The following is a 21433-nucleotide window of genomic DNA, read 5'->3' as shown; positions in this document are numbered from 1 at the left end:
TAAAAATGCTATAGCCTCCTAGACAAGCCAACTAATCAAATTCTTAAGCACTAAATGAAACAAGCACATGTATGACACGAGACTAGCAGCACAACAAAGACCAACAAGGTAAGAACCATAGTTACTGAATCAACATGCAATACTGCTCTTCCAAATATCAATCAACAGGTTAAGTTTGAAATATAGTCAACAATAACACCTGTCCAGGGGCTCAACACAACAAGGTAGTAAATTGAGCAACTACAGAATCGATATGCAGGAAACGATCAGAGAGAATCAAAGTGCAAAACCAATTACTGCCTAAGTCTTCCAGCACCCAGAGAACCACTCAAGATCTTATCTATTGTACTCAACTAAACAAGTCCAATTTCAATGTACTAAACATCATCGAGCATAAGAACCTGCAAACATGCTGTCCAGTGCAAAAAGAGTAAAAAACCCTTAGAGAAATATGTTGGAAGGAGCAGACAAGAGGGGCAAGGCACGACTCGAAGGTCGCAGTTCCAGAAATCTAATCTCCCACCGTTGTCGCCGGCGAGAAAGAAGACGGAGATACAATGCCCTACCACACTGCGACGACACGTGTGGACAAGCCTCGGCTCTGTAGCTCCAAACACCACCAATCTTTCACTTCCGAGCACCAACCGCACCAGCCAAGCTCGAGGAATCCCCGGGCTCCAACTCACCGATGCAAAGCCGAGAGGAAAGACGAAGGGGAAAAATGTGAATCAATCTCATCTCTAGAGAGGAGGAAACGGGGGAGAAGATAAAAGGAATGGCTTGGACACCCGCCCGCACCATGATTCGGTCCTTACCTCCGAATCAGGCGCGCCCCCTCCATCCAGCCGCTCCAGTGCCAATCTGACGATCACCAAAACAGCTAGCAGAGCCCCATGCACGCATGAAGGAGAGAAGGACTTGGAGGAGACTGTTCCGCCGACGCCAGACCAAGCACAAGGAGTTCCATCCTTATCCCCTCTTTTTCTCGTTCACCCAACACTAGCAGCCGACGGGTCAATAGCAAAGAGACCACGGGCCTGGGCCAACCAAATAGAGAGAAGGTATGGCCAACTGCTGAGTTTCGGCCCACAATGAAATTTCATCACATTAAAATTTCTGAAATTTACAACATATAGTAAGTACTATCATGATTTTTTTTGAGAGAGAATGTTCATGCACAGTTTTTGATGTTCTGTCAGATTGAGTATTACCGTGACGGAAAGTGAGCTCCGAAAGAACTTGTTTCCGGTGTGCCTAGTGGGCGAGTTCTCCCTTCCTGTATGTGTCCTGAAAACGGGCGGCACGTTGCCCGTTTTGATCGTGCACGCCTGTTTACCATTCAATACATTCATGCACGCGTATTGAACGGCCCAGCAGCCTGGTACAGTCGATGTGATCGGAGCCGCTAATCTGTTTGAGTCCAAGTTGAACGACGCTCGGCGCAGGCGCATGGTGAGCAGGCACATCGACCCGCCGGGTCGTCCGCACCTCACTCGGTAAAGGCCCCCGGGCCGAGTCCAGGATCCTTTGATTTTAGAAGTCACCAATTTCACTCTAAGAGCTGTCTAATCTATAATTGACTTCTAAGATTAAATTTTAATGTCACTGGAGTTCAATGTTTTTATTAGTTATATAATATTTTTTAAATTTTGTAACTGGTTTAACTTTTTTCAATTAATTATATAATATTTTCTTATTTGAAGTGAAGTCACGATAACTGGAAATGAGTGAAGTCAACGCCTTGCTCGTGGACGGTGAAAAGGAGTGAAACGGTGGGGTGAGGACGGCTGGAGAGACGGGGGTCTTGTCGTCTTGGAGCATTTCCCCCTTGGACGCGGGTCCTGGCGCGTCCGGTGACTTGAGAATGAGAGAAACGACGTGTTGGACGGGGCTATCATGTGTTGTGGGAGTGGATATCTTGCGTGGCTCGTAGTTTCTACCATCGTCTATAGGGACGAGGAGTTGGTAGGGTCGAGCATCTACTTTCTTCCTCCCTGCTGGTGCCAAACACATATGCATGTGTTGTGGTGGGAGATTAGAATCAGAGACAGTGCATTTGAGTGGATACGGATGCTTTCGTTGGACCGACCACAACTGCACAACTATCTAGGAGTACCTACGTAAATCTACTAGTATTAGATTAGGCAGATTGTGTGAAACCATCTAAACAATATTCTAATTAATCATTAAATTGATATTTTCTTAATCACTAAGTCGATCATATTTTTAATTACAACTTTAATGATTAATCAGAATACCATTCCAATAGTCTCGGTATGTGTTTTATGCTCAAGATTGGAACACGTGTCTTTCCAACATGAAACATCATAACAAAACTTGAGAAATGGTGAGTAATTAATATCATATTACAAGTTCTTAATCATACACCAAGTTAATACAATTTATAGCAAAATAGAGCTAAGAGAAAATTAAAACCTGCTCAACTTCTAACAACAAAAAAAATTACGCAGCGAAAAAAAAGCTAAAGATAGCAAAATATGGATGGAACCATATGGCCTTAGGCTTCACCCCGAACACGCAACCTTCAAGAGTAGGATGCACTACTCATTCCCGCCACTCGTATTGACAGGCGTGAAGTAGCCTAAAATCAACTCCTCCTCACCTGCAAAATCTGTAGAGCAGCTGAGTACGAAGTTACTCGTAAGTCTTAATCCATAATGAACACTTATAAATAGCCTGACTCCAACGATGATGCATTGTGACATTAGCAAGCATACGACCACATGGTTAAGTAAATTCATATGCAAAAGCAAATTTAACATAAACATGTGTGAGCATCTATACTTAACCTAAATAACAAACTAGCCCATAAACATCAGCTGAATATAATGTAAAAGAAATCATAGTAGTAATATCCATAACGAACCATCTTAACCATATCAAGTCACATTTGTAATTCTACGACTGCTGCAAATCGATAAAAGTATGCTCATGACCGAGAATGCGACATTTCGAAATATTTTTACACCCTACAAGGGTACTCCTTTACCTACACGACTTGAGGACCATATGACTTGCATGACCACACAGGTCCACACAAGGGGTACTCGTGTCAACCTTTTCCAACAAGTTCCAACCATTTGATCATGCGTCGATAGGTGCGGAGGTTATCCAGAACTACTCCCGGAGCAAACCGGATACCCCAACCAACCTCATACCCGACACCATCGACCCACATGCCCAAAAGCCATATCTACAAAAGTAATTGGCTTATCGTTCCCATATACGACATATAGTAAGCACAAAAGTGCTAAAACCAACTTCAACAACGATCGATGCTTAAACGATGTAAGCGGTCTACGATATCTGGGTCCCTCTCCCGATCTACCCAGTGGAACTCTACATCTGGGCAAGACAAACACCCCTAACACTACCTACATCTCTCCTCATCCACCCCACTCATCCAACCGACACTATCAACCCATCATTATGATCATTGTGAGTCTGGATACTTCGGATTAGGTCGGACACTCCGGGCAGGCCCAGCTCTAGGCCAGGGCGGGGGGTGCGATTGCCTAGGGCCAAAGCCGGGGAGGGGCCCAGCCCAAAGGTACTCTGCCTCAGGAGTCAGGCCCAGAACGGAAAACTCACCGCACATCCACGTACGCATGGCCTGCCTGTGCTCTGCTTGACGCTCGGTCTGCATCTCGATGGCTCAAGAATCTTATGCACTGTCTGTGGAAACTAATAATCCGTAGCGTTCGACTCTACTGCAGATTGTGAGTAATTTTTTGCTCTTATGTATTCGGTGCTCCTAAGCCTACGCTTTTAGGTAGGATGCCGTTCCAGTCAAAAGGTGATTGAACCCGACAATTATCAATCAATTCTCAATCGAAACAATTGCATTTTTCAAGTCAAAAGCTAAAACTAGGCAATTATGCTTGTGCTGTTCTCCAACAACCCGAAGTGCCTTCTCTGAACAAGTCAAAGGACTAGTGGGTCTCTTCTTGATAGGAAAACCTTGAGCACCAGCCAAGGTGTCTGCTGATGTTGAGTTAAATGTTTTTTTTTCTCTGAATTAAAAGTGCTGCAAGTAACTTTGCCAGATGGTTTGTTGTTACCACATGAGATTCTTCAGTTCATTACAGCTGTAGATTGCTATCCAAATATCTATGTTACTTATCAAATCCTCTTAATTGTATCTGTGACTGCAGCCTCAGCTGAAAGAAGTTTCTCAAAATTAATTATTGGAAAAACTATTTGAGGTCAACTATGACACAGGAAAGATTGAATGACTTGGCTATGTGCTGCATTGAGAAGAATGTCTTGGACAACATTGATCTCGATATTGTCCTTAATGATTTTGCATCAAGAAATGCCCGAATGAGTTATTTTTTATGAGAGACATTGGTTGTTTGTTGTCTCCTCTTTTGTGAAGCATTGTCAATGGAGTCGTTGAAGTTTGATTCTTATTTGAGGTAATCATACTAGTTTCATTTTGCTGTTCTTTTAGTTTTTGTATTGTAGTATCGACATTATTCATCAAAAATTAAGAACATGTTGGAAGTTAACTCTTAATCGTTATTACTTGGTTTATCATGTTAACAATATTCATTTGTGACACCTTAGATAATGAATGGTTTATAAACTATACAAGTGAATAGAATATTTAGTATTAAGGGCCTACAGTGCTGAGTTCGCCCTAGGGCCCTCGAAACTGTAGATTTGGCCCTGACTCCGGGTGAGGTTCCGAGTGTGACGCTCGGCTATTTACCCTGACCCTCTGGGTCGAGTCCGGATACTCCGGATTGGGCTGGCACTCTGGGTTAATTTGGACTATCCGGGTTCTGACCGAGTTGAGTTCTAAAGTGTTTTCCCAGGCTGATTCGACTCACATGCTAAATCTATTCCATCGAACACATGGATATACACTATATAAAGGGTTCTAGACTTAAACTGCACCCTAAATCGCTATAGTTTCCAATGATAATTCAATAGGGTTTCTCTAGGTTTACCTGGATTATCCGAGTCAATCCGGATTATCCGGGTTGTCTAGAGAGGCTACTTTAAGAGAGAAATCTCAGCCGACTTGATTTGTGAGCTTCTCCAAACCAAAGGGAAACATGTGTGAGAGAGTTTATGGAGTCTAGAACTCACACTCCAACCTAGCAACACGATTCCTAACTAAAAACTCACCTAAATTCTTATTTTAGCTCAAGAACTCAAGAACTTTGAAACTGAAGCTTCAAACTCGGGATTCATCCAACCAAAACATGCTTCTATGCCATAGGAGCCTAGGCGACTCACCCAAGATGCTTTGTTGAGCTTGGGGACCATCAGTTGAAGGAGGAAAAGCTCGGAAAGAGAAAGAATGCCGGTGCTCCTTGTGCTTCAACCAAGAACACCAAAATACATCAAAACCGGTTTGAATCTTTCGGAAAAACGAAAACAAATTGGAGGGATGGATGGATAGCTCATAAGCTCATGATCGTGTGAGTACCATATGCATACCTCGATTCCTTCTCTTGAGGTGGGATTTTGGGAGAGAAGGGGAGAGGGAGCTTGACAGGGAGGGAGAGCTCTTGCTCCTTGGCTTGGCCGGTTGAGGAGAGAGGGAGCACAGGAGTGGAGTGAGGGAGAGAGAGGGGGAGCAAGTGAGTGATGTCCAAGTGAAGGGAGAGACGATGGGGCCGGCCAGGCGGGCCCACGTGTTAAAAGAAAGGGTCCATTTTAACTGTGAATTCCATTTTTCTCTCTCCTAAAATTCTTTCTCTCGTTCAATTGACTTTAAACGAATTGCACTAGCGTTCCAAAATAAATTGCCTTAAAACTAATAATGACGCTAATGACGCATAGTTAGACTTGATCATGAGACTATGAATTTGGGATGTGACAAACCTCCCCCTTTAAAAGAATCTCGCCCCGAGATTCGGTACGAGTCGAGGAGAGTACGATGAATCTAGGAATCATGCTATGAGAAAAACCATATTGTGAGCATGCTGATAGAAATTGAAACAACTGCAACACTCACAGGTCGGCGAAGAACTCAGGATAATTGGTACGAAGCCGATCTTCACGTTCCCCACGTTGCTTCTTCTTCGGAGTGATTACTCCATTGAATATTGAGGAACTTAATAGACTTGCGCCGTGTCTTCCTTTCGGCTTCATCAAGAATGTGAAGGAAAGATTCGACTGTAATTCTTGGGTTGCGACCTCAATGACTTTGATTGGGACTCGAAGGTATTTGTCGGTGATATGGGAACCAAGGGCCAGGGGGTTCCTGAGTCCCGAGGCCAGGACAGCGCAGTTCCACGTGACGCCCTTCCTCGGGGACCATCTCCCCGAGGGCCCGAGAAGAGTCAAGTCCAGGAGGGGGTGCTCGGGGCCAAGAACAGTTGGTCCCCGAGTACCCAGAGTTTTCCGAGGATCCGAGAAGAGCCAGATCTAGAAGGGGTGCTCAGGGCCAAGAACAGTTGGTCTCCGAGTACCCAGAGTTCCTCGAGGACCCGAGAAGAGCCAGGTCTGGGAGGGGGTGCTCGGGGCCAAGAACTGTTGGTCCCTGAGTACCCAGAGTTCCCCGAGGACCTGAGGAGCCCCTTGCTGGTGGACCCTGCAAGGACTCCACCGTGAGATGTCAATCGGTGGGAGGCTCGATGCTGCATTTAAGGGGGAGTGTGGCCGGTCACATCCAACCACTCCCCCCACGCCTGTCGTACTGATTACGTCAGTCCCTGCCACCTCATGGCAGGGAGGCGTGGGCACAATTAATACGACGGGTCCCATCGCATGTCCCTCCGCGGGGCCCAAGAAGGAAGATGGCTTGAGGATATCGTCGATGGGCTCGAGGCGTATCGCCTGTCGCCCTGCTGCGTCAGACCGTGTCAGATCTACTCTGACCGGACGGGCATGCAGGGGATACTCAATGACTGGCCGGTGGGCTCCCCTGCGCCTGCTAAAGTTGGGGCGTAAAGACCGATGGGACCGTCCAAGGGGCGCATTTTCAACCCCCGTAACATCAAACTGTAGACCCATGATGGTTATTTTTCATTTATGTTTTACGAGAACTTGTGCCCTCATTCTGGGCACGCCCTGAAGAGCCTCCCCCCGGTAGGATAAAAGGGGGGGAGCACTTCGTAGGAAGACAGGCTAATCGAAGCTCACCCTCACAAAAGTTCAGAAGTTCGGACAGATCGGACTTGACTTGAAGAAGGAAGCTCAAGACTTAGAATAGCAGCAGCTTGTAACATAGAGATCCAGAGAAAGGCATTCCAAGAGCATTAATAACACATCAGACACACAGGAGTAGGGTGTTATGCCTCCGTGCGGCCCGAATCTGTTTAAATCTCGTGTGCATTTACTCCTACTAGCCAACGATCATTCGTCCCGCCTAAGTCCCACATATTCGCATTAACCCCACGCATGAGGTAGATCCAGAATCTATGCCCGATTCAACTCGCATGCTAAATCTATTCCACCAAAACATGTATATACACTATACAAAGGGTTCTAGACTCAAATTGCACCATAAATCACTATAGTTCCCGAGGACAATTCAATAGGGTTTCTCTATGTTTACCCGGAGTATCCGGGTCAATTCGGATTATCCGGGTTGTCCAGAGAGGCTGCTTCAATGGGAAAAATCTCGGTCGATTTGATTTGCGAGCTTCTCCAAACCAAAAGAAAAACATGTTTGAGAGAGTTTATAGAGTCTAGAATTCACTCACCAACCTAATAACACGATTCCTAACTCAAACCTCACCCAAATCCTCATTTTAGCTCTAAAGCTCAAGAACTCAAGAACTTTGCAACCGAAGCTTCAAATAATTCATCCAACCAAAACATACATCTATGCTATGCGAGCTTATGAGACTCATGCAAGATGCTTTGCCAAGCCTGAAGACCATCGGTTGAAGGAGGAAAAGCTCGAAAAGAGGAAGAACGTTGATGCTTCTTGTGCTTCAACCAAGAACACCAAAAGACATCAAAATCGGCTTGAATCCTTCGAGAAAATAAAAATAAATTGGATGGATAGATAGCTCATGAGCTTATGATAAAGTGAGTACTATATACATATCTCGATTCCTTCTCTTGAGGTGGGATTTTGGAGGAGAAGGGGAGAGTGAGCTTGAGAGGGAGGGAGACCTCTTGCTCTTTGGCTTGGCCGTTGAGGAGGGAGGGAGCACGGGAGTGGAGTGAGGGAGAGAGAGGGGGAGCAGGTGGGAACTGCCCAAGCGAAGGGAGAGGTGGTTGGGCTGGCCAAGTGGGCCCATGTGTTAGAGAAAATGACCCATTTTAACTGTGAATTACATTCTTTTCTCTCCCAAAATTCTTTCTCTCATCCGATTGATTTTAAACGAATTACACTAGCGTTCTAAAATAAATTACCTCAAAACTAATCATGATGCTAATAACGTATAATTATACTTAACCATGCAATTATGAATTTGGGACGTGACACAGATAATAACACAAACAATTCTCTCCTTCTGCATTTGTCCATTTTATGACACCCGGCAATAAATTAATCACACTTTCTAATTATTAGGCGTTTAAAAATGAGCTCAGTCTCTCACGCAATGACGATTTTAAAGGGGTTAGTGGCGGGGTTTTCGGAGGTTGTCAGTGTGCTTCCTACGCTTAGAGAGATGTTCGGTAAAGCAGACTAGCCCACATAGAGAAGGCGGGCGTAGGGGCGGGCGGCATGGTCACGGGGATGCCGCTAGCTGCGGGTGGCGAAGAGCGGTTGGTGGGCGGTGCTGGCGGCGAGAATACAATCTGATGAAGCCGAATTAGTATAGTAGGTGCGAATCTGATAATAGGAGACGGTTCAAGGTGGACGGTGAGGATGGGGGCGGGGAGTGGACAACCGAAGACAGAAAACGCGCTGACAACTTTGTCGCCCATCTGATGGCAATCGAACTGCCTGAAACATTGACTGTCCTTTGATTTGAGGCACATCAACTTTAGCATCGCCCTAATTTAATTATGCACAAAGTCACAAACACCCTGCGCGTTACCATGGCCAGACGAACCCAAACGGCCAAACCCCAAACTTGGCAGAATCCCAAAATTAACTGCACCACCACCTCTCTTTGCGCGCCTCTCCCCACCACCGCGACCGCCGCCGGCCGCCAGCAATGCCTCCCCCTCCGCCGCCGTCCACCGGCAGGGGGCGGTGCGTCCTCAGCATCGCGGCGGCGCGGGACCGCTGCTTCAGCCGCCGCTTCCTCAAGGCCGGTCTGCGCCCGCTAACGTGCCGATCCCCGCCGGCCCGGACCCCGACCCCGCCACCACCGTCCACATGTGCGTGCCTGCCAGGCCCCCGCGCAACCCGCTCCTCCTCCTCCACGGCTTTGGCGCCTCCTCCACCTGGCAGTGGGCGCCGTACCTCCGCCCGCTCATCGGCGCAGGGTTCGACACCATCGTCCTGGACCTCGTCTTCTTCGGCGCCTCCTGCACGCGTCTCCCCGATCGATCCGACACCTTCCAGGCCCGCACGATCAAGGCGGTCATGCAGGCCATCGGGGTGAGCAGGTTCGGGCTGGTCGGGGTCAGCTACGGGGGCTTCATGGGGTACCGGATGGCGGCCATGTACCCGGAGGCGGTGGGGAGGGTGGCGATGGTCTGCGCGGGGGTGTGCCTCGAGGAGAAGGACCTGGCGAGGGACTGTTCCCGGTGGCCGGCGTCGGGGAGGCGGCGGCGCTGTTCGTGCCGCGGCTGCCGTTCATCATGCCGTCCTGCTTCCTCTGGGACTACATGAAGGTTGGTTACTCAGTTTCCACCTCATTTTAATCTTCAGTGTTCATTTTTTGTTAATTTTTTTAGCAAATTTGTCAAATTGGTTTGAAATTTTAATGTTCTCTAGATGAGAGAATATTAAGGCAACCTTTAGATGAGAGAATGTTGTGTTTTGTGTGCTGTGGGATGGTAACTGCAATGAACCGTAGTATTTCATTTCCATTTTTCCTCATAGAAGACTGTCTGGTGCACGTGTAAATGGTACCAAGTTCCCCTTGAAGCTTGGGCTGCACCATTTAAATTCTGAAATTGCTACGCTTTGCTGATCTTAATCACTGGATGACTGTCATAAAATGGTTGGCTTCATGCTTTCAATGTATTGAACCAGTAAACACTTAACCGGGGAGATCTGTGTTTTTCTTTTGCTTGTAGTTAACAACTCACTGGGTATATACTGTAATCCTTATAATTGTATTCCTTCAAAAGACAGCTTTTTAACACCAGCTCACTGAATCTACTCTACGTGCCTAATCTTTGTAACACGTAGATGTGATGGAGCCGACAAAGCCTCGCAATGTTTACACTTGTCACTAGCTCGGGAGCAGATCATCATTTTTGTTGTCCTCATGCACATTTTTACATATGTTATTGCTTATGTCGAAGGCAGAGGCATGGCCGCCCAGCACATTTGCATGTGCAGGGCCCGTGGTTCAGGTGGTTGGTTGTGAGTGGTGACAACACACCCAATGCAGTAATACGAGTATTTTAGTAACTTTTTCAGTGCTTTGCTGCCCATGACCCCATGAATACTGAAAAACGCACTGTTGTATATACTAATACTAATGATGCTTTTGAGCTTCCCTAAGTTGCATGCCGGAAATTATTGAACTGGACCAATGCCTTGTTCACAAATCATTCATGAAACCAAGCTTAAATTGCTTTGTCAGATTGCTTGTTAGGGATTTCAAAGATGTTGAAGTACATGCCTGAAACTTCACTTTTTATCTGAACTTCAAATGCTTTTCTGTATCCCCAAAGTATGCCAAGAAAATGGCTTTATTATTTTGCAAGCGAAAACTGTTTCTAAAGACTAGAAATTTCATCACCATGATGTGCCTCATCATTTTTCTAGAAAGCTACCTTTTTTTCTGTGAAGACTTTTCAAAGCCACTTGCCACTTCCCTTCTGATCAGGTACTTTCACAACTACCTGAAACTTGAACCATTCTTCTGATTGCTGGCTGGCTGCTGAGGTTAGAACATTTTTTTAGCGATCTGTGTGCGATTCGTAAGCTTACACGTTCTATAAGCTGTACACTAGTCACATGGATGTGCTGCTCAAAAGGTTATTGTTATCTCAAACAATGTAGCCAACCAATTTAAACCTCTATCATCACCACTATACCCCCCAAAAAAATATTTCATTTGTTCCATGCTAAGTATTACCCCACTTTTGTGAGAAGCAAACACTTTTGGTTTCCAGGTTAACTAGTCAAATGAATTCCAAGTAAATGGATACATACCTCTGCATCCTAAGCTTTAATCATCATGGACATTGGGATACCTGAGAATGACTTACCAGACATTTGCAGGTTCCTCGGTGCTGTGAACAATCATGCACAGCTACAAGAGCTCATGTTCAATTTCACTCATGAAATAATATATATTTGTGTTCTGTTCCTCCTATGTTAGCAGTCACATTCTAACAAATATTCATTGACTTATTTTCCGAAAAAAAGGGAAAATACCTCTTCTGAGTCTGTACAGTACAACAGCATCAATTTGATTTCCCTATGACCCTAATGACTAATGTGGTCTTGTTTTACTATACCAGGTGATAGGCTCTGATCATATCCAGGAGAAGACTGAACTACTATTCGCTTTGATTAGTGGGAGACAACTTTCAAATCTTCCAAAACTAAGTCAGGTAGTTTCTTTGTAAAAGCTTACCGCTCTTAAAGTTGAAGGCCAGCATGGTTATATTCTTGCATTTGAGAAAGAGTTGACTACCACCATTCATGAATTTGTTTCAACAACCCTATGACTGTGAAACCTACTCAGAAGAAAAAATTTCAAAATTGAGGGAAACAACTACTCATGTCCTCTGCAGACATCAGTTGGAGGAAACAACTTTCCACTTGTTTTTTGAATGCAGCTTCAGTCAATCTTGCTGGGAATCAATAGGTCCGGAATGGACTCGCACTCTGTCATTCTTCAGTATGATACAAAATGCCAGACAAAGCTTCAATAAGCCTTTCTTTATGGAAATCTTCATAATAGCTGCTTGGGGGGGAATCTGGAAGCAAAGAAATAATATGATCTTTGATCAGAAGCAACCTTCTCTTAACTCTTGGAAAAAGACTTTTGCTGATGAAGTTCTACTTCAGGCTAATAGAATCAAGAAAGATTTAAGAACTGAGCTACCAGAATGGACAATCTCAGTTTGCCCTAGTTTAAATCTCTTCTGTTAGTGACCTGCTGGCCTCTCCCTTCCTCTGTGTTGGAGTTTCCACCCTCTTTTGGGTTTTGTATAGTCTTACTTACTTTGTCCTTACTTTTATCTTTTAATATACTTCTCAGTAGGGGCCTCCCCTGCTGAGTTTACCCCTTTCAAAAAAAAGTGACTGTGAAACCAAAAAAAACATGATCTAGGGTCTGTTTTATTGATAGTTCTTCCAATTCACCTTAATGCAGCCGACACTTATAATTTGGGGGGAGCAAGATCGGGTGTTCCCAATGGAGCTGGCTCACAGATTGATTCGGTTGGTTGATGCTACCTTTGAAACAGTTTTAATCAACACACTTTACCACCTTTGCCATGAAAATTATTACAATATTGCCGACTACGTGACAAATTGACAGGCGTGTGGAGGGGAATTCTCGATTAGTTGTCATAAAAAATGCTGGACATGCAGTCAATCTTGAGAAGCCCAAAGAGGTGTGCAGGAACATCATTGGGTTTTTCAAAGAGCCAGTTGCCGAAGCTTCAAACGGGGACAAGGTATGCAAACTTTGTGCATCTCTGACGAGACTAATCTATGTAAAATATGCACAAATGTACACAGTTTCATGACTAGTTCAAGCCCTCAATTGCTCAACAGGTCATGCATTCTTGAAACACACGCACACAAACGAACACAGATCATGAAGGGAGTATCTAATCTGACAGGGTTCCTGCGGAGTATCTAATCTTTCTTTGGCTCATCTCGCAGGTGTAGCGTCGCCGACGGCTGACAGGTCTTCGCTGGGCATCTGCAGATCGCTCGTGGCACGCAAACCACGAGAGACATGAAACATCTCTCGGCGATTATCTGATGTATCAGATTCATTTGCAATAGCGATTCACAAGCATCTAACGGAAAAGCTGTTCAACCAAAAAATGACTGGTACCGGTGTGACCCCTGTGTTATGCCCGTTTTCGCACGCCTGTCGCTTCCATCACCGGCTGCATGGCGCAGAAGTTTGGGTGTGTTTGGTTGCTTGCATATACCTCAGTCTGGCTCAGGGATAGTAGGTGTTTGGTTGTCTACATGCTACCTGAGCTTGGTTTTCACGATATAAATGCATGCACTCAGTCTCATTCTGCATATGTGGAATTTAGGCATTTTCGTAGAGCTAAGCTCGTTAGATGCAGTTTGGTGTCCAGTTAATGATGTTATTAGTGTATGTATTAAGTGATATTAATGTATTTCGAAGAATATTGAAGTTTAATAAGATAAACTAATGACTATAACAGTACAATGACATGGTAACACTTGTTTGTGCAATTTTATCTTATGCAGTATGTCTTCGTACTAGCAACTAAACACCATCTCTTCTCAACCAGACTGAATAAATACATGTAATTAAACAAATTGTTAGGGTATGTTTGGTTGCCTGTATGAGTTTTCGTAGAGCTGCAGTGTATATCCTAGATGAGTAGAAGTAGATTTAAAGGATGCAGTAACTTTGAAAAGAATATTGTTTGGTTGTCTGTATGAGCGGATGTAATGATCTTGTATCTGCGGATATAATGACCATGTGAAGTTGTTTGGTTGTCTGTATAGGCGGATGCAGTGATCCTGCACCCGAGACTAATAAGTGGGCCCGTTACAGCACTATAACAGATGCAATACATCCATCAGGTCAGGCTCTGTAGAGAAACTCGATTCGAACACATCCATCAGGCTAGACTCTAACTGTATAATTGTATCCACAGATACAGGAAGAAACAATATATACAGGCAAACAAATAACATTCTCTACGAAAATATACGCACGAACATTCAGAATGCCCCTGATACAAGCAACTAAACACGCCCCTTTTGCATGCATTCAATCTGGTTGAGATGAGTCTGACTCATAAATATAGGATATGCTCAAATATACGAGCAATCAAACGCACCCTTTGGAATTTGGAGGGTTGAAGCATCTGATGTGAGAAACGATTCGGTTCTTCCTAAAACTGGCTACGTCTACAATGCATTAGCCTCGGCGACAGCTGCCATATGTGAGGGTTGACGGCGAGCATGTAACGTGCGATGGAGGGTGGATGACGCTATGGGCGGCCCGTGACAAGAATTTTCACTATGGATTGGTTTGAATAGTATGAGGAACAGTAATGTCCTAAAAGGGAGTGAATTAGGATATTTAGAAACTAAAATAAATTGGCTCTAAAAACTTCACAAGATAGACATATCTCAATTTCTATCTAAAAGTGTTATAGGTTTATCTAGTGTGTCTATTTTACCTCTCAAGATGATTGCATTCTACTCTAGTAAGGTAAATTGCAAGTATGTAAATGCGGAAACGTAAATAAGGTAGAGAGATAAACTCGACACAAGAGATTTTTATCACGTAGTATCGATGATATTAATATCACCTCTAGTCCACATTGGAGCTCCACAAAGGATATGCTCCCAGTCGGTATGACTCTTCCGATCATAACTCTTGAGCTATCAAGTCGCTAAGATAAGGTGTCAAGCACGATGAGCCACCAAGGCAAGATCTCACCATTAGCCTCTCTTCCAGTCATTTGTCGTCATGATCAATTCAGAGCTTAAGCTACCAAGGCATTTATCTCCACGTCTCTGTACACATATCTTGTCGCAAGCTCCACACCAAGTTGAAGTGTCAACAAGCTTGAGTCACCAAAGCCCATGATACTGGCGAGTCACCAAGACTGCAAGACGTCGATATACTACTCAGTACAAGCTAGGATCACTCCTTCAAGCTGCAGCACCTAGCTACAACTCACTCTAGGCTTATAAGCACTAGACACTCTCTAATCTTATTCTTAATCACCTTGGATGATCACTTTAAGTATTTTGGTGGCTTGGATGTCTTCTCAAGTGTATATGAGCTTCCTCTAGATTACACCAGCATGCAACACATTCAAATAACTGGGTAAATATGTATTTATAGTCTCAAACCCGACATCTAGCCGTTTTTCCAACGGCTCAGAAAAGCTGTTAACACCGGATTATCCGGTAAGAATAATAGTACTAATACCGGATCATCCAGTGAGTCCAAACTCATAAACTAGCCGTTGAAACTTCACTCACAGTTTCTGTGAATACCGTACACTCCGGTATACCTTCAAATCCATCACCGGACCTTCCTGTGAGTTATCTTGAGCCAGCCGAAACTTTGTAGTCTCTATGTGTAAAATGTTCCGGTGCATTCATCCGGTGGTGTTCATTCCATTCACACCGCACCATCCGGTGAGTTGAATATTCTCTTCTTTTCCCTAAAAATGCTCTGGTACAACTATCTTTATGATAACCGGACTATCCGGTGAGTTGATCTTCATTCTTCAGCACTTGCAGTCGTCTCTGCAAGAATGCTCCGGTGCCATACTCTGGTGTGCATAAACCAAGCACCGAACCATCCGATAGGTTGATTTTCAGTCTTCTGCACTTGTATTCTTCTCTACAAGAAATGCTACAATGTTACCATGTGTAGATCACCGGACTATGAGTTCCTCAGCCTTCTCCCTTTTTTTACAAATACCCCGGTAAGTTTAACATATAGAGTACTGGACTATCCGGTGATGCTATCAATCTCTGTGCACAGTGCTCCGGTGAGTGCAAACTACTCTACACCGAAACTTTCGATGAGATCAATTCTTATGAGATTTCTCCAATTCAATCAAATTTTGTCTCGACTACGATGATTTCTTAACATATTGCATCCATAAGACATACTAACATATATTCTATATTGTCTCAATGACTATATCATTATTAATCATCAAAATTATAATCATAACATAATAAGACCATTTTTACTACAAATAGCCTACCCGTTCACCGGTTATCCAAAAAGGAAAAACTATTTGGGGTGAGAGAGGCTCGAACTCTCGACCTCAGGATCACTCACGTTTAGCTATGAGACCTACGCGCTAGCCAACTGCGCCACCACCCCTTCTTGGTTGAAGACTTCACTATTAACATTGTTGATCGATGACATCCTGACCCATATGGACTCAGAAAAGATGATTATCTGAGCGCAAGAAAAAGTCGTAAATACCGTGGATTACTCCTGCGCCCACTGTAATTTTCTCCCGTTTTCCCTATTTATCACTCAGTCTCAAATATTAGTGATAAAATATGGAATTTTCCTTAGGATTGTTTGTGTAGAATGCACACTTCGCCCTAAACTAGCCAGGTCCCAATTTTACAAGGGAATTAGAGGTGGCTCTGGTTGTCTGACCTTAAGAAATCTCAGTGGAAAATCTCGGATTACAAGTATTATGGATGACGTTGCGGAGCTCAAACAAAAAATGTTTTCGTTGTTCCAGTTGAAAATTTACGAATTCGAGTTGAGTGCCCCTCAAGCTCCAGTTGAAAGGCTTTTTGAATGCTAGTTGAATCTTTGCCGATTGAAAGTTTCTGGTGGTGTAGTTGAAAGCCAATGAGAGCCCTGGTGTCATTGACGAAGCTTGCCAACAATTGAAGAGGGATCAATTATGGAGATGAAATATCGCTTTGAAAAATAAGGCTTTGAGACTGCAAAATCATGGGGTTCGTGGAGTATATTGATGTGTTTGGCATGGTTTTTTCTTACTTATCATCAAATGTTTTGGTTGTCTCAAGCTGTGCATGGGCATACGGATATTCTAAATGACACGCTTTATTTAATGAGTTTAATTTGATCATTTGCACACAACAAACATGCTATATATTATTTTTGTCACTAATGCATTAAGCTAGTATTTTTTTTCTCCCATCTTTTGTGTTACTCACCGTACATCATTTATCCTATGCACTTTGTTTGCTGCTCGATGTTTACGTCTTCTTTTGCTTCACTTTACCTATTATTTATTTAATGGCGTTGCATGCAGGATCCATATATATTTGGTACTCACAGGTCGTAGTACCCGTGCTGTTGTGGTTACGGACCCTGTGACCATCGAGGTTGAGCTAAAAGTGAAGGGCACTGTAGAATCAGAAGACAAAGACTTAATTATGTATGATTCGTGTTTAAGTTTGCCGCATTTAAGATTTGTCTGGTTTGCTATAAAAAATATGAGTAACAAATTTGTAGTTATAAATATGATAAAGTTAGTCAAAAAACTAAATATAAATGTGACAAATTTAGTGATTTCTTAGCACACTGGAGACTGAGTTTACACTGGAGATATTGGTGCCTCGCCGCCCATCAGCTCCCTCACCGCCGCCTCCACCTCGCCCCTCCCCGCCGCGCGCGGCATCTCCAGCCCCACCCCCCACTCCTCGCACTCGTACCGGCAGTTGGTCACCTGCTCCGAGAAGAAGGGCCAGCACAGCATGGGCACGCCGGCGCGGATGCTCTCCAGCGTCGAGTTCCACCCGCAGTGGCTCATCAGGAACCCGCCCGTCGCGCGTTGCTCCAGCACGGCCTCTTGGTCGCACCACCCCACCGTCAGCCCGCGCTCCGCCACAACCTCCACGAACCCCTCCGGCAGCGCCCATCCGCCGGCGCCGTCGCGCACCATGTCCGGACGGACCACCCACAGGAACGGGCAGCCGGCGGCGGCTAGCCCCCACGCGAACTCGTCCGGCCATCTGCTCCCCCGACACCACCGTGATGCTCCCGAAGTTGACGTACACCACGGACCCGTCCGCGTGGCCGTCCAGCCACGCCGCCCCCCGGTCGTCGTCCCTCCACAGGATCGAGGTGAGAGAGGGCATGTACGTACGACGGCGGGGAGACCTCCGGGCCGAGAGGATCGATGGTGAAGGTGTTGGGGAGGCGCGCGCTGATGGCGTCGAGGGCCGGGCGCTCGAGGTAGTCAAAGGTGTCGAGGAGGATGCCGTCCGCAGGCGGGGTAGTCGAGCTCGCACTGCTTGATGTTGATGGTCAGCATGATGTCGTCGGCGTCGGTGGTGCGGATGAACGTCGGGAGGTCGCGGAGGCGGGAGCTGGGCAGCATGCCGGCGATCCTGTCCACGGGCGTCGGTGGTGCCGTTGGTGAAGCAGGTCTCGTCTGCGTGTACACCAGTAGCACAAACAAAACCATAAACCACCTGTTTCCCATCAACAGCCGTGCAATATGCATATGAATGTGTATAATATGCTTACCGAGTCATACTTCCTTATTCATGCTTTTAACTTGCCTAGTCTATTTTTTAAAAAAACGTAAAGATTCAGTTATCACATCTTAAATTATCAATCCATCTATCCAATTGGGTCTGATTTGGTCTGGTTAATCAGCTGTATGTTGCATCCCAATGGTATACCCTAAATTAGCTCAGCCAGTGGGGAGGGCAGCAGAGGGCAGAGGCATTTCTCATCCATGCAGAAACTACTGTTGACGGATAAAAATGCTATGGTCTTTGTAGTAGCCCCTACACATTTATCTGCGAATAAAAATATTAGATTCTACTATTCTCTTCATAGTGCTTTAATTACTCGAAGTAGTTTAAGAAATGGGAGATGTGCATTTTTTTGAATAATCACATCTATCCTACCAAGTGCGAGAGAAATACTTATTATTCACTAGATGGAAGAGAAGTACTTCTCTCCTGTTGGATGGGGGAGAAGTGCCTCTGCTGCCTTCCTCTATTCACACTGGCGTCCCATGTCAATGTTTCGTAAATTTCTCACTAGATGGGCGAGAAGGGCATAATTTTGCAAAATTCCAAAAATGGAAATATATTTCTGCAAAATAATTAAAAATATATAAATAAAAAATCAATAATCTGTGGGGAAATAGGCTAGTAGCAAGCCCAGCCCTTCCAGGCTATACGGGCGGCAAATCGTTCAAAGTCATAGTGGGCTAGGACGCTGCACAACTGGACCATACCCGGCTGGCCCAGACCAGTGGCAGCATTCGAGAATTTTTTTCCTAAATATTTCAAGATTATATGTCTATTTAAAAAATAATAAAGTTAACTATATCATTGTCCGTTCGACAGACGAGAACAATAATAATGAACCGACGAGATTTTGTAGGCTCCGGCTGCCAGCGAATTTAATAATCGGAGAGATAAAGGCATCGTTCGTTCAACGGGCGAGAACTTGATCTCGTGCGTACGATGGGCGATATATTTTTATTGTCCACATCCCGGGCGACATATTTGATTTAATTCAAATTAAAAAAATATGTATAATTAGTTTTTTTTAATATATATATTGTATTCAGTAAATTGGAAAATATTACACATTAATTTGGCAAAAAATAGTAGTTGTGCATACATTTATCCAAACGGTTCATTCTGTTATTAATTTTAGTTGGATGTTATTTTATCGATATTTATTCATTTGGTTGGTATAAAAGTGTGTGAAATTTTTTATGAAGTTTGTACTGGTAGTTGGCACACATAAAGAAACGTCGATCATAGGTGTAGGAGATATTCTAAGACTCACGAAATCTATAAGGATTGCCACATAAGCACATCAGTGGTTTGAACCCCTAGGGAATTTTATTGGGTAGACTTGGTGAAGTTGAGGGTGGAATTATTTATGGTGGTTGTGGGTTTATGCATGGACTAAGAGTGTGGGCATAGCTAAGGTTGGAGCATGAGATTCCCTGTGAAAGTTAGAAAAATTAAGCATTGATGCTTGGCAGAGATTATATGTGAAAACTGTTGTCTAGCGTAGTCATTTTATTCTGCAAAAGTTCACAATAATAACCCTACAAACTATAAGGAAGACCTAAACAAAAGATGATGATGTGTTTAAGAGGAGAAACTGAACAATGTATTAGCCGTTTAACAGGCACGATCAAGTTCTCGTCCACTAAATAAGTGAGATCTTTCTCTCTTCAATTATTAAATTCGCTGACAGCTAGAGTCCATAAAATCTCACCTGTTCAATGGGTAAGACTTAGTTCTCACCCATTGAACGGACGACAATAGTGCAAACCGTATTATTTTTCAAATGGCCATATAATCTTAATATTTTAAAATATATATAAAAAAATTCCAGCATTCGATGTAGCATTCAGGCTACAGGCCCGTGATCCGGCAAAATGCACGGCAAATTCCTCTTAAAAAAATGCACCGCAAATTAGGAGCAACAAGAGCTGAGTCCTCTAGAAAAATCTGTCTGCGGGTGGTTTCTCGAGGCCGATCTAGACGACGCACGCGTGAATTTCGTGGAGCACTACTACCTGCGGTCACCACAGAGTTTTTTTTTTCTGAAGGAAGTGAAGGGATGAATTCGACAGCCCACGTTGTGCGTCAGTCAGGGGCTCAGGGCCAAGCCACCCCTGATGTAGCTCGAGGGTCCCTGCAAATTTTGTAATCGTTCAAATTCTATTTATTTTAGTTTTAGATTATGAAAATTTAGTTTATGGTATGTGATTTAAATTCTCTGCGGGGAGTGATATTATGGAGAAAGTGATTATGTAGCTGAAAGTGATTCTCTAAAATAAATATATAGACGAAATGATTATCTGTGGAAAGTGAATTAGGAGAAGCTATTTTTTAGCTCCCCAACTTCTAGTTTATTTCAGAGAATTATTCCCACGAATTCCACTTAGGAAGCTAAAAGCTGAAAGCTGCTGTTTGGCAGAGCTCCTCCTGATTTTAGCCGGGAAGCTGCTTTGAGAGTTCTGCCAAACAGACCCTTAATCTGTAAACTTGTAAAAGTTTTTTTCCTATCAAATTATAAATTATGAAATTTATAGTATAACTTGATTTGTGTTTTGTGATAATTAATTTTTATATTATAACTGTTTATTTTTGTTTTAGGCTAGAATCTATAATTAGAATTAAAAACATATCGGCCTAATCAGTCATCGCTTTCTTGCTTTAGGGGTTTGGGTGGGGTGGACACGGTTCCTCTAAGGTCGTCGCTGACGCGCGGTCTCCGGCTAAGGATAGGTGAGGAATTGAGCCCAGAGGAACCAAAGCATACTAGGTGGATGGGCACGTCTACATCGTGTCCGTTTTTTATTGTATAGAGCATGATAAAAAAAACTAAAAAAATTAGATTTATCATTTGTGTACATCTCAATATTTAGTTATGAATTTATCAATATTAAACTCATTCATTTAATTATGGAGGAAAACAGTGGTACTTTCATACATACACATAATTTTAATACGTAGACGACAGTAATACGAACCTAACTAAATTTGTTTCATATTTGTTTGAGTTTTAGTTATTTTACTATGCATTTTAGATTATTTCAGCTGATTTATCAACATAACTATTATTCATTTCGCTATTTTTCTAGAATTTCAAAAAAATATGTGTATATATATATACACGGATAAATATATGTATGTGCATCTATATATATAGATATGTACATATATATGTAC

The 21433-nt window shown here is 43.8% G+C and overlaps 1 protein-coding gene, 1 non-coding gene and 1 pseudogene across 2 annotated transcripts; 1 reads left to right on the top strand and 2 right to left on the bottom strand.

Annotated features, from left to right (window-relative positions):
* Positions 1-8916: 8916 nt before the first annotated feature.
* LOC133890116 (uncharacterized) lies at positions 8917-13505 on the top strand. The gene is given in 7 exon segments (XM_062330558.1): positions 8917-9210; positions 9213-9617; positions 9620-9723; positions 11533-11625; positions 12393-12460; positions 12561-12699; positions 12911-13505. Coding segments are annotated over 7 exon segments (927 nt in total). The 5' UTR covers positions 8917-9098; the 3' UTR covers positions 12917-13505.
* A 2510-nt stretch (positions 13506-16015) lies between these two features.
* Positions 16016-16103, bottom strand: TRNAM-CAU (transfer RNA methionine (anticodon CAU)). Its single transcript is given in 2 exon segments — positions 16016-16051; positions 16066-16103. It is a non-coding gene; the product is annotated as a tRNA-Met (tRNA).
* A 1204-nt stretch (positions 16104-17307) lies between these two features.
* Positions 17308-18264, bottom strand: LOC133890386 (7-deoxyloganetin glucosyltransferase-like; annotated as a pseudogene).
* Positions 18265-21433: the final 3169 nt, after the last annotated feature.

This window comes from Phragmites australis, chromosome 14 (assembly GCF_958298935.1).
Source record: "Phragmites australis chromosome 14, lpPhrAust1.1, whole genome shotgun sequence".
NCBI lineage: Eukaryota > Viridiplantae > Streptophyta > Magnoliopsida > Poales > Poaceae > Phragmites > Phragmites australis.
The sequence above is the reverse complement of the archived record's forward strand: the minus strand, read 5'-3'. Positions and strand labels throughout refer to the sequence as shown.